Raw genomic sequence first — 14,297 nt, forward strand, 5'->3', positions numbered from 1 at the left:
GCTCCAATTGATCCTATTACCCGAGTGACTGCATTTTGACAAGTTTTGCTATAAATATTTGCACCTGGATTGAAAACTGGTAGAAGGATAGACAGAGTTGATGAAAATGGAGCCTTTTCAGGTTGGGCTTAAGTTGTGAGTGGAGTACCTCAAGGATCGGTACTGGGATCACTGCTTTTTAACTTGTTTGTTAATGACCTTGAGGTTGGCATAGAGAGAAAAGTCTCCATCTTTGCTGATGACACTAAAATGGTGTAAGGTAGTAGAATCAGAGTAGGATGTCATTTCTCTCCAGAAGGACTTGGATAGACTGGAAACTTGGGCAGGTAAATGGCAGACAAGGTTTAATACAAATAAATGTAAGATTATGCATTTTGGAAACAAGAATAAACTGACGACTTACAAATGTAATTAGGGAAAAATTAAGCGAATCCTTGATGGAGAAGGATTTAGGAGTGCTTGTAGACAGCAGGCTTAGCAATAGTTCCCAATGCCATGCAGTAGCTGCAAAGGCAAATAAGATTTATTTAGCATTAAACAGGGAATGGATGGAAGTGAAGCATAATTAAACCCCTCAATAAAGCATTTGTAAGCCCACACCTTGTATATAAAGTACAGTTTGGGGCACCTCTCCATAAAAAAATATATATATTATGGAACAAGAATTGCAGAGATGAGCCACCAAATTAATGACGGGGGTTTGGAAAATCTGACTTATGAGGAGAGGCTGGATAAATTATATTTGGGGACAGTGCAAGAAGCTTTCAAAAGCACTATTCATCGCAAGGGCATTACAAACAACAGGGTCATATACCTTACGGTTGCAAGAAAGGAGCTTTCACCAGCAACAAAGGAAAGGGTTTTTTACAGTAAGGGCAGTTAAAATGTGGAATTCATTACCCATGGAGAATGTGATGGCAGATAGAATAGATTTGTTCAAAAAAAGGTTGGACATCTTTTTAGATAGGAAAGGTATACAGGGATATACCAAATAAGTAAACATGGGAAGAATGTTGGTCCAGGGAAAAATCTGATTGCCATTATTTGGACTCAGGATGGAATTTAATTTCCCCTTATGAGACAGAATTGGATAATGTTTCACTTGGGTATTTTTTTGATTTGCCTTCCTGTGGATCAAAAATCCTGTCAATACAAATATAGGATAAGTATCTGTGGTCTAAATTTAGCATAGATTGAACTTGATGGACAGGTCTTTTTTTTTCAAACTCCTCTACTATGTAACTATGTACGGTGTGATGGTAATGGGTTCTCTGTTTAGTGTGCGGAAAATACAGCACTCAAAATGTTAGAGTTTAAAATAATTTTTATATGGGAAGTCAACTGGAAGTAAAATGTAATTTTTAAAGTGCCTGTTCTTTCTCTGGCTCATATAGGTTATCAGAAGTTGAATCTAGCCAATAGTAAATGAGCCACCTTTATTAAGTAATAAAACCACAAAGGAAAGATGTGTTTATATTATGGATGTCTGGGGAAAGTACCCAGAACTGAGGCCCTGTGTGTCATCTTCAAAGGGGGGCATACATTCCGGATATCCTTACCCATTTGGGTTAGCAGACAAGGGAACAAAAAGGGTACACTACTCATGCCCAGGTCTTGACTAAAAATAAAGATATATTGTATCTGATATAATTCATAAGAATCATGAGTTTTGCGACATGTGAAATCAGGGAGAAACAATATCAAACATGCCCCGATTTTAATGGCGCAATGGTCAGATATTGGTTTGACCCTCACAATTAGGAGTAGACCTGGCAAGACTGATTTCTACACATCTGCCGAACTAACTTGAACGCAATGTGGCGGCTCACATTGTTCTATGTGGTACAGAAAGTTCATACTCAAAGTTATTGTTAAAATTTGTTTTAAACTCTTATTTCATATAGCGTTTTTCTCCCAATGGGACCAAAGGCACGTCACAATTACAGTATATAGTGTGCGATACGCAGCACGTCACAATTACAGTATATAGTGTGCGATACGCAGCACGTCACAATTACAGTATATAGTGTGCGATACGCAGCACGTCACAATTACAGTATATAGTGTGCGATACGCAGCACGTCACAATTACAGTATATAGTGTGCGATACGCAGCACGTCACAATTACAGTATATAGTGTGCGATACGCAGCACGTCACAATTACAGTATATAGTGTGCGATACGCAGCACGTCACAATTACAGTATATAGTGTGCGATACGCAGCACGTCACAATTACAGTATATAGTGTGCGATACGCAGCACGTCACAATTACAGTATATAGTGTGCGATACGCAGCACGTCACAATTACAGTATATAGTGTGCGATACGCAGCACGTCACAATTACAGTATATAGTGTGCGATACGCAGCACGTCACAATTACAGTATATAGTGTGCGATACGCAGCACGTCACAATTACAGTATATAGTGTGCGATACGCAGCACGTCACAATTACAGTATATAGTGTGCGATACGCCGCACGTCACAATTACAGTATATAGTGTGCGATACGCCGCACGTCACAATTACAGTATATAGTGTGCGATACGCAGCACGGTACATAGGATTTTTACAGAAATGTTGGTGTCAAGTATCACAAGAGATGGATGAGTGGGAGTAAATACATTTCTAATGCATTGAACAATCAATTCATACAAGTACAAGGTATTTTTAATAAAACACATGGAATCAGGTGTTCAGGACTATATACAGCTCAATCCCGTTATAGCGCGATCCGCTATAACGCGGTTTGAGCATGGACCCCGAATTAAAAAATATATATAAAAAAAACAAAAAAATATTTTTTACATTTGTTTGGAAAAAAAATTTGCACACTGCACACTGCACACTGCACACTGCACACTGCACACTGCACACTGCACACTGCACACTGCACACCCCTCCCACTCCCTACATTTAAATTGTGAAGGAGAATATAATGGGTACAGTATATGACTTTGTGATGGTGTTTTAAATGAGTAGGGCAGCCTTTATATGTTATTGTGTGACAGTGTAGTATGATTGGTGCTTGTTTATTTGTGCTAAGCTGTTTGATTAGGTAGAGGAGGGACCAGGGGGCTAGGTTGCATAAATTTATGTGTGTTTTGGGTTCTAATATTGCCCCTGTAAATGTCGCTGCTGGTTTATTTTTTTGTTAAAGGTGTGTTCTTTGCATGTGCAAAAGACTTGACAGTGCGACTGGTTGCTAGGGACAGTAGCGGGTTGTCCCGCTCGGTCAGGACGTGGGGATCAAGTTAATATATTCTATAGCATGTATATGTATGGTAGAGTTGCCGGTGTTAGCTTCTTTTTCTCCCCCGCCCTGATCTTTGTCTGGCTGGGGCTTAATGCTGCCACTATGCAGGGGTCGGTTTGTTTATCTTTTTTGCTGACGAGGCGATCTGCGCATGCGCGACAGATCCGACAATGTGGACTGGTTGCTATGGATGCGAGCGGGCCTGTGAAGGGCTGTCCCGTTCGATCGGGAACCAGGGGGAAAAAGTACTAAGCTTTATGGTATGTTTTTTATGTACACTTAAAGAATGGATGATGTTGTTGGGCTCCTTTGATGTCCATGTTGCTCTCTCCTGGTGCTGTTAATATATTATGCTAGGGCTGCTATTATGGGTATACGTGGACGCATGCGCTATGCTAACATCTACAATGTATTTGTCAAGGGAGAGGGGGTTTGGCCCGGGATTAAAGGGGTTACACCCCATTTGGCCACCCCCTGCTCTCTCCTGGGAAGCAAGGGGTTAACTGGACGGTGGTCCAGTAATGTGTTTTTACCTTGCTTCAGCATCCTAATGTATATTCCCCTGTAAAAATGTATTGTTTCTGTTCCAGTGTTTGCAACAACACATACACTGGGATTGATGCGGGAGGCTTAAGGGGTTAATGAGCTACAGTTTAGGAAAATACAAATATGTGTGGTGTCTTTTCAGAAATATCTGGGCTTCAAATGGCTTGATTGAAGTTGGGTGTGACAAGTACAGAGGGGGTTTAGTGTACAGTATGTTAATAGCTAATTGGCAGACCAAGAGTATATTGGTGGTAGAGACAGCTAGGACCCAGGTCTGGAGCATTGGGTGTAAAATATAGCACCTGTGAAATGTCCTCTACGCGCGAGGCCCAGCTTCAAAGGATTTCTTGACAAGGGGTTATGGGGGCCAGGGGTGCGGTTACACAAGGAGATATCAGAATGAGTGACCTTATTAAATATAAGAATATTGAGATGTCCTCGGCTGAACGTGCTAAAAATTACATATGTGTATCCGTGGGACCGAGCCGCGAATAATGATTACAGACACATGATGTCTAGCAGGTACTAAGAAACAGATATTAATATCTCTTAATTTTAGTATTACACGGTTATATGTAGTCTTATTGGGAGCGTCATGCGTGCCGGAATGTATTAATATGTCTCGCGTGCCAGTAAGTACTACTGAACTGAAGTTATTTAGATAGGAAAAGCAGTTTTTAAACGTCCTTGGGTGGGAGGAGTTTTACTCTGGGGAAGACTGTCAACCTCACCACTGATTTATGAGAGGGGCTGGGTTTAGGTTGTGTTCAATAGGAAATAATTGTATATAAACCAGGCTCAGCCTATGGCTATTGTCTTCATGTATTTTCGTGATGTCTACATCTGAACCTGAATTATGGAAGAAATGGCCCATCCTGTATCCTGATGGCTTTCTTGTCCAAACCTTTAAATAAGTGTCTATATTTTGTCTGTTATTTGTATATCTTGTGTGTTCACCTTTTTCAAGGAATAAATTATATTTTATCATATCTAGTCGTGTTCAGTTCAACCCAGGTATTTTTGGTGTAAATTATATCTTGTCATAAATTACCGTGACAGTATTCCCACAGGTAGACTAATTAATTGAACTAATCAGTGGTTGGGCGCATGCCTCATGAACAAACTCACTTTATTCCTGATTGTTCAGCTGTTGCTCATTATGTAATGAAGTGAGGGTGGAAGTGAGGCTGCTAGGGGAAGTTATTGTGGCTGCTCAGGCACATGTAGGGCTGCCGGCCACCTCTTCCCTCCTTCCTCCCTATCGGGCGCGCGACGGCTATTTTTTTTTTAAATTAGCGCGACCCCGGTTCTAGCGCGGTCGGATCGTGTGGCCCCCGAGGACCGCGCTATAACGGGGTTGAGCTGTATATATTAACCCAGGGTCACCAAATTGTACAGAATTGTTCATAGATTAACTAGTTTTTCCAAAGTGATTTTCAACGAGACTGGAAAATAGCCAAAGCAATTACATTTTTGGCAAAGCTAGAATTGGTGTTAAACTTTTCACATTACCTACAGGTGTGCCGACGAGTATTCTAAAACTTGCCTTGGAAAATCTGGGGCTATCACCAACAAGATCCAGGTACATGCTGCAAACATTTCAGTCACATTTCTGCAGAGACTAATGGCCCATCGGATTAACACAGCAGAGGTCCCTGGCAGTCCCATTCAGTTTGAATGGGACTGCCAGGGACCTCTGCTGTTAATCCGATGGGCCATTAGTCTGTCTGCAGAAATGTTGCAGCATGTACCTGGCTCTTGTTGGTGATTGCCCAAGATTTGTTTTAGAATACTCTTCAGCACTACAGTAATTATCAATGTAACCAAAATGCATCATGCAAACACTACAAAGGAGACCGACATTAACAGAGTAAAATGTCCACACGTGCAGGTTAAACATTGAAGCAGTCATTCCTACCCTCAAATAAAAATGTGCAACACAAGCTGCTTAACAAGGACGTTGCTGTAAACCACTTATTACAATCGCGGTTTTGGTTTAAGCAAAACAACCTTTTGTAAACAATTTAACAAGCCCACTGGCCTTGTCAAACTTATAGAACTGCCCTAAAAGCAAACATGTGACTGTAACATTTATTTATAAAATGTTTTACATTTCCAAAGAAACATAAGCAAATTGCATTCCTTGGTGGACTCCGGATGGTTGGAGTGTTTCTCACTCCCTTTTTACCCTTAACCTACCCTGTCCTCGTTAGATATCCAATAAGGATAAGGAGAGAGGCCGAGAGGGTGTTTGTATACCAGTGCAGCCCCTGCTCCTTCCATCCCCCGCCCCCCCCACCTTGGCCTCGATCTCCTTGTTTCAAAGCAAACTTCAGAATTTGGCATCACCCACATGTAACTGCCATTAATACACTTCAGTCCTAGCAGGAGCTGCCTTTTTATATTCGGATGTATTTTAAATGTGATGATCTCAAACAATCTGGTCTCTCTCCGTTGGCAATTACAGACCTACAATTTATTGCGGTCCTCAACATTTCTTCTCTGGAACAAATAAACAGAAGAAGTATTCGACAAATAGGAAAAAGGAATTAAAAAAATAAATTAAATACAGATTCCTTGTGACCTTAACCAAGCCCATGTATTTATATTGGCCTCAAGCAGCCAAACAAGACTGTAAGCTCTGTTGGGAAGGGACTTCTGAATGCACAATGCTGTGTGTACACGTCCTTGATATACAAAAGAACACCATTTTCATGTATAACAGATGCCAACAGGTGCTTTTTACTTAAACAAAAAAATAAAGCACATTAGAACCAACAATAAAGCACCTTTAAACTAACTCTTAGGTACCCCAAAACAGAGTAGGAATATCTGTAAAACTCGCAACCGATTAAGTTTACATATGACGGTAATATTGGTTAATTCCCTGAGGATTATGTTGGGAGTCACTGGTCAAATGTATACAATTTTGGAGGCTAACACCTTGTGTAAAAGGGAGTGGCCAACTGCAGTCTTCAAGGACCACCAACAGGTGAGGTTAAGGATATCCCTGCTTCAGCACATGTGGCTCAACCAGTGACTTGGTCATTTTGACCTGGCCCTTGAGGTGGAGTTGGCCACTCCTGTTATACAAGATTATGCTTTACTTAAATGTTCAGCCCTACCTATCCTAACAGAATATTTAAAAATGACAACTGCTCTCTTACAATGCCATGTTTCCGGTCTTAAAACCATAGTTTTCAACTTTCTCTTAAGCGAACACAAGTCAGGCCATGTTTTAGGGAGAGTCCTGCAGCGTTTTATTTGCATGTAATGTAAATTAAATGCACTCATGTCTCAGACTCCTTGGTGGTTCCTGAAATCAGGGGCATCTGGCGTTCCCCGAGGAGAGTATTGGAAAACCCCAAGATAACAAGGTCCTCCAAATTAGGTCTTACATTTTCAGAAAAGGACCAATATCAACATGGTTACATCCTTGGCACAAAATCTGAACTGAAACGTTAAGATTCTAATAAGTGCCATGTCTGTTTAAAAGCCAAAAAATTCTGGATCCAAGTAATTTTCAGCTAGAGGAAGTGACAAATTACAGCTAAAGTAAATTATGCTCAGCCTCTGGCATTTCTGGTGTATTTCAGTTTGCTTTGAGCAGAACGCGTTCATTTGGTTTTATGCTGATAAACTGTGCCAACTCGCATTGTCCCCTGGTATAGGGACATCTAACATCACATCTCCCAATTTGGTATATACTTCATGACACAATTATAATATCATTCTGTGTTAGCCAACAGTAAACATTGCATCACACCAACGTGTGCCCTCTGTTCCTACTTGAGATATGTGCAGACCGTTTACCAGCACTTCCTGAAAATGTGTATTACTGATAAATGCCTAGGAGTGCACTTCACTTGTTTCAGCATCTCTCATGAGAAGTCTGTATTTCTAGCCACAAAGAGCAACAGGATCTCTGGTAAAATGGATGTTGGCTCACATTATGTGCAATAACATTCAAATGGATTTAAAGCACACAAAGCCATTTGTGCCGATATAGTTGACTGATTTTTCCAATCCAGGTATAGCCAGAAACAGCACCAAGAACTATAAAGCTATATATTCAGAAAGGGATCAATTAGTGTTCCAAAAAGCAAAAAATATTTAAAATACTATGTGTTTTGTTTGTTTTTATAAAGCAATCAGCTATGTAGTATTAATTAATACTTCAAACGCCTCTTCAAATGTTTGTATTATGAGTGGATACAAAAAAAAAAAAAAAAAGGCAAGTAGCACTCCTAATAATTCAGAAAGCAACGCAAATGTCTAAATACCGGTGTGCGCCCAACTTGTTGTCAGACCTGCTGCTGCCCACAATGTCCAGATAACCAAGAAAAAGAAAGGGCACTTGGTATTTTCAAACAAAGAAGGGTCTCTAATGGATGAATAAACTCTTCTTTCTTTGTTTTAAAATCCGAGGTGCCCTTCATTTTCATGGTTATCTGTATTAGGAGTTGAAACATGATTTATTTTGTATAAACATATTTGTATTCCGGTTTCTATTTGATAGGCCATTTTATAACAATACACTGGAGTGAAAACCTGATATCCCACTTATTTCTAATACAAGTTGTCTATGCTATTTTTTACATTCTAATCACATATATTTCTCTCTTAACCATGCTTAAATGTTTCTATTTTATACAAACCAACAGCTATCACCCACTACCTCTCAGGGTCTGTTCCAGGCTCATCGGAAGGATTGTGAACAGGAAAACAAACGAGGGCATCATTTTAGGGAAATGCCAATGAACACCCACCCTCTTCCAAAAACCCTCTTACAATTAAAGCAAAATTACAAATACATTTATAAAAACCACATAAAAACAGCAAGCTTACAATTATTTAAAAAAAAAAAAAATCTCAATAAATATTACATTAGAATGCCTAATTAGATTTAGCCTCAGCGATCAATAATACATAACCCCCATCTATATAATTCTTTAATATAAGTAACCCCCACTCTAAACGGTTACTAGTATGGTTAATGTGTACCGGGCCCCACTCTGTGTTATCAAGGGATTATGAGATCACGGAAAGTACATAAGGGAAGGGGAAAGTCAGAAAACGTAGGTTCCACGAGGACAAGAGGAGTGGAGCCTCGGGGAGGAGAGATAGGGATGTTCACAATACATTAGTACAGACCAGGCCCCACTACTTTATTATGTTGTAGCTAGGGACAGTACCATAGTTAAGTTAGGATCTCAGAAGAAGATTAAGGGAGGCCAATATACGCTTCAAAAGTATGAAAACGGCATGCCATAGAGGGCCTCGGTAACGAGGACTCCTGGGTGCTGGTGGATAGGCTCTAACTGCGAATCTGCATTAACAGTCCTCTTCGGCTGTAGGGAAGTGGCAGTTCCTGCAAAGACCAAAAAGGTATTGGGGTCACTTATACAAGACCTGCTAGGATTCCCAATTGGCCTAGCATTACTGGGATAATACAGAGGCGTATCCCGAGCAGAAAAGGAAGGGGGCCCAGGTTTCAGAACAGTTAAGCAACCCAGAGATATACCTCCCTCTGAGTGGGCATTCATGGAAGCACATAAAACATTGATAAACAATAAAGTAACAAATACAACGCTGTTTAAAGTGTGGTGTGCAGTCCCTGTGCCTTGGGACCTGAATAAAAGGCTGTTGTATGACAAAAGTTCCTGGCGCCCATTACTCCACAACCATGCTATCTCACCGGAGTCAAGGTAACCCATGCAAAGTAGCCATAACACACCAATGTAATCTCCCTAGAAGCTGGTGGGGGTGTATGTATGTGTATGTGTGTTTGTGTGTGTGTGTTTGTGTATGTGCATACACACACACACACACACACACACAATGCATAGTACACACAAGTGTAATCTCTGCCGCTAAACACAATTTACACAATTTGTGTTTTCATTTATTAGGCTCAATATATATGAAACTGGCATTTAATAATTCAACCCAGCGCTCACAAAAATATGGATTTGACCGAAATTGACTCCACACAACAGTAATGAAATGTACAACTATATTGGTGGGTATGAACCACCAATCTAAGGCTGGGATTATGGTCCGTGCGATGGCACTGGTGACAAGAACTATTTGCTGAATCCCTTTGAGGCCACCCCTAGAGCGCGCGTGAAAGCACGATGGCGGGACTGCGTTTTGAAAAGACAAAAGATTGTTACATGAGTGGTTCAGCCAATCACGGCAAACCAGGCAAACCAGCCTTGTGACGTTTCCTCGCCACCCAGCTTATATTCACACATCGCTTGGGCGAGAGGCGTCCGTGATGCGAGGAGCCCACACAGACTATAATCCAGGCCTAAAGACATGACTATGAAACAAAAACATTATCAAAACAATTAGAATTTTTCAGGATTTCAGTATTCAAAGATTATATAAAAGTTTCACATGCAAAAAAATAGCTACAGTGTTGAAACCTGTCAAAGAAGTAAAACCTACCCACCCCCAAAAGAATCCTGCGTGACCGCGGTGCGCAAGGCAGAAAATAAAATTTCAAATTACTTCAAAAAATAATTAGTGTCTGTCTACTATGTTGAAAATAGATAACCTTTTACGATCCATGCAAGAGCCTACACTAAGGAATGTAGATATTTTTATTCTCTGTACAAACAGAATTCTTTAGTTAAAAAAAAAAAAAAAGTGTAATTCCATGTATCCGTCCCCAAAAACCAACAACCTTTTGTAAACAATTTACCAACCTTATTGACTTCCTAAACGTTTCTAATCGTGCTAAAAGTACGTCATGGCTTGCAAAGTTTACCACAATTTATTTTTTGATTTTTTTAAATCATGTAAGAATACGTATAGGTGTCATATTTTAGCAATAAAGGGCATCCATAACCCACGTACCCCTAAAGCATGTCACTGTCATTAGTATTTTGGTCCTAGGAGACTGTCCATTAACATTTTCTCCAACTAAAACATAACAGAAGACTTAGGCAATCAATTGCATATATACGGTCTATAGTGTGCAGCAATGATATCTATCATGAGTCAGTGTTACTAGTACAGTAAAACCAATAAATTACTACTACGGTTACCATAAGGCCCATCCGCTGTCCTGAACCAGATCAAACCATAAGCCATGCCTCAAAAAGGCTGGAACTGCAGCACAATAAAGAATAAAAACATACTAATTACACACTATTGATATACAGTATGTACATCTAGCTTCCCAGAACTCCTCCTTAAGGAAGTGGTTTTTCATCCCCTCCAGGTAACACAGGACACACCTGAATTTATGATTGACTAAATATGTGATTGCACTTCCATACAGAGGATTGCTTGCTTATTCCCAAAACATTGTAGTCTATGGGTCCTTTGACCAAAAAAAAAAAAAAGTAAACTGTCGTAGAGCAAACGTTAACAGCAGCATTTAATTCAAAACCTGGTGTGGTTTTTTTATTTAAATAAATCATGTGTGTAGCATTAGATGACCATGACAGCATTTTTTCCCCTTACTCTATGCCTTCTTTTTTTTTTAAAAAACACCACTGCCTTTAAGTAAATAAAATATGGATAGGAAGCAGAGGGGTATCTGGAACTGAATCAAACCAATTTAAGCTCCAGGGATCCCCTCCTCACTGATATACTTACATTAGAAGGTGATGCTGGTATCCGAGTCCTGTTTAAAGTTCCCGCTGTGCGGGGCACAATAGAAAGCCGCAAGGTCGGGGTGCGCAAACTTCTGGAGCTGCGCTCCCCTATCCGGCAGCAGCAGCGCTCGTGCCCCCCCTTTCCAAGGACTTGGCGTCAAATGACATCGCGGGTCATGTAGTCACGTGACCCTGCAGCATCAACTGATGCGAGTTGTCATGGCAACGCATCACAGGATGCCGCATTGCCGAAGACCCAGCAGAGAGCAGGTAAGCGAGTTACAGAGGCCTCACGCCTCCCCCAGCATTTAATTTAAATGCCGTAGGGATGACCGCAGGGCCACTGTAACCGACGCGCCCCCCCAGAAATTCACACGCCCCCCAGTTTGCGCACCCCTGCCGCAAGGGATAATGTCGCGGCCCCATTTTGTGCCGCAGGATGCGGGAGCTTTAAATAGGCACTTTCTTTGCCCAGCCGAAGCGGCTACCGGCACATCCTTATCTTGGGAAGCAGGGGGTCCCCTGGAACTAAAATTAACGCAAAATCCCCTTCTTCCCAACAAGTTTAAAAAAAAAAAAACACACACACATACAAGAGGTAACGCCACTTGAAGTTTCCTTGAGTTGCTATAGCAACCATTTAATGCCCTGGGAAGCAAGATCTTTGTCGATTGATCAAGGGAGAGCGGATCGATCATCAGCTTAGATAATTGCATTGATGTAAAATGTAAGGAACTGCTGCATTTATGAAAACAAAAACACGGAAATAGAAATGTTCCTTTAAATTAACCTCTGCATTATTAAACATTATTGTTCCATCAATGATTATACAAGAGAAATATATAGATCAGCTTTCGAGTCCCTTTATATACTGCACCACATTCATTTCCGTGACAAACTGCTTTGTTAAATCAAATGCGCACTACCGTTAAAAAGTTAAAATGAACTGTTGATTTAACCCAGATGAACCATCATTGCAAATAGAGTCCATCCATTACTGCTTAAGGGGCATGCAGTATGTCCGGCCAAAGCTGGTGTACAATAGTGACACTGGTAAAATGTAATGTCAATGATATGCTAATGTCTATCATTGAAAACAATAGCAGTCTGCCATCTCTATAGCACCACTCAAATAAATTACCAGAATGGGGCCTGACAAGTAACTGGTTCAGCCCCTTGTCTGCAACACATTGCACCACAATGTTCTGCTGTTTAAATCACAATATGTAAACCATTACTGTACTCCATATAAAACACAAACAAGGCCAATCCTCTGGAGAGGGGCCAACATCTCTTTTTGTAATTAGGCAGAAACCCACACACATGGCTGCATCACATACCTGATAAGGAAATGACAGCCAGCAACAACACAGGCAGAGCACACACCAGCCTCACCTACTTCCCCTATACCTGCCCAGCCAAGCAACCGCCCTACCCAACCAAGCTAACTATCCTACTCCACCCTACCCCTGGATGCACCTTCACCGACAGGAGGACCAGCAATGAGGAGGGATGAAGGTGCAGGCCGGGGCCGCACATACAGGGTGTGAGGTGCTGCAGGGAGGGTGCGCATACAGGGAGTGAGGTGCCCACCCCGGTCCAGCACACAGACGGGTGTGGGGTGCTGCAGGGAGGGTGCACATGCAGGGAGTGAGGTGCTGCAGGGAGGGTGCACTTGCAGGGAGTGAGGTGCTGCAGGGAGGGTGCACATGCAGGGAGTGAGGTGCTGCAGGGAGGGTGCACATGCAGGGAGTGAGGTGCTGCAGGGAGGGTGCACATGCAGGGAGGGTGCACATGCAGGGAGTGAGGTGCTGCAGGGAGGGTGCAAATGAAGGGAGTGAGGTGCCCGCCCCGGTCCAGCACACAGGCGGGTGTGGGGTGAGGGCCGCGGGGCTTCCCCATGTCATCTCCGAGCATCCTCTGCTGCAGCTCCCACAGACATCTCACACAGCGGCATGTGCCCTGCGGATACCCGGACATTAGGGGTACCCCGCCCTGCTGTGGATCTTCCCGCCCCCTGTCCCCGTTGAGATGTCATCCTCACCTCCGTGTGCAGGATCGGGACGCAGCCTGCTTCTTTCTCATACTCCTCCATAGTGTCAGCCATCTTGCTGTTAAATCCCCCACTGCATGCTGGGGAATGAGAATGAGAAGGAGGAGGGAGGAGGTGGCAGCTCTGACACTCACACACAAGCCACAGAGACACAAACTGCGTGATTACAGCACACACACACATACACACACAAACTGCGTGACTACAACACACAGAGACACAAACTGCGTGACTACAACAGACACAGAAACACAAACTGCGTGACTACAACACACACAGAAACACAACCTGTGACTACAACACACAGAGACACAAACTGCGTGACTACAACACACACAGAAACACAAATTGCGTGATTACAGCACATACATACACACACAAACTGCGTGACTACAACACACACAGAAACACAACCTGTGTGACTACAACACACACAGAAACACAACCTGTGTGACTACAACACACACAGAAACACAACCTGCGTGACTACAACACATACAGAAACACAACCTGCGTGACTACAGCACATACAGAAACGGTGTGACTACAGCATATAATGAAACACAAACTACATAGACACACAACTCCTACTGGGCATAGAAAAACATTGGGACCTACAGTTAGGTCCGGAAATAATTGGACACCGATATAATTTTCATAATTTTGGCTCTCTACGCTACCACAATGAATTTGAAATGAAACAACCGAGATGCAATAGAAGTGCAGACTTTCAGCTTTAATTCAAGGGGTTGAACAAAAATATCGTATGAAACGTTTTTGGAATTGCAACAATTTTCATACACAGTCCCCTTATTTCAGGGGCTT

At 42.0% G+C, this 14,297-nt stretch overlaps 1 protein-coding gene across 1 annotated transcript in view; it reads right to left on the minus strand.

Annotated features, from left to right (window-relative positions):
- ZDHHC17 (zDHHC palmitoyltransferase 17) overlaps positions 1–13,574 on the minus strand; it is an 86,532-nt gene extending 72,958 nt beyond the window's left edge. The window contains exon 1 of the mRNA XM_075600207.1: positions 13,464–13,574. Within this exon, the coding sequence (XP_075456322.1) occupies positions 13,464–13,526 (63 nt within the window). The 5' untranslated portion in view covers positions 13,527–13,574. The remainder of the gene's footprint in view (positions 1–13,463) is intronic.
- Positions 13,575–14,297: the final 723 nt, after the last annotated feature.

The sequence above is a fragment of the Ascaphus truei genome, chromosome 5, assembly GCF_040206685.1.
Source record: "Ascaphus truei isolate aAscTru1 chromosome 5, aAscTru1.hap1, whole genome shotgun sequence".
NCBI lineage: Eukaryota > Metazoa > Chordata > Amphibia > Anura > Ascaphidae > Ascaphus > Ascaphus truei.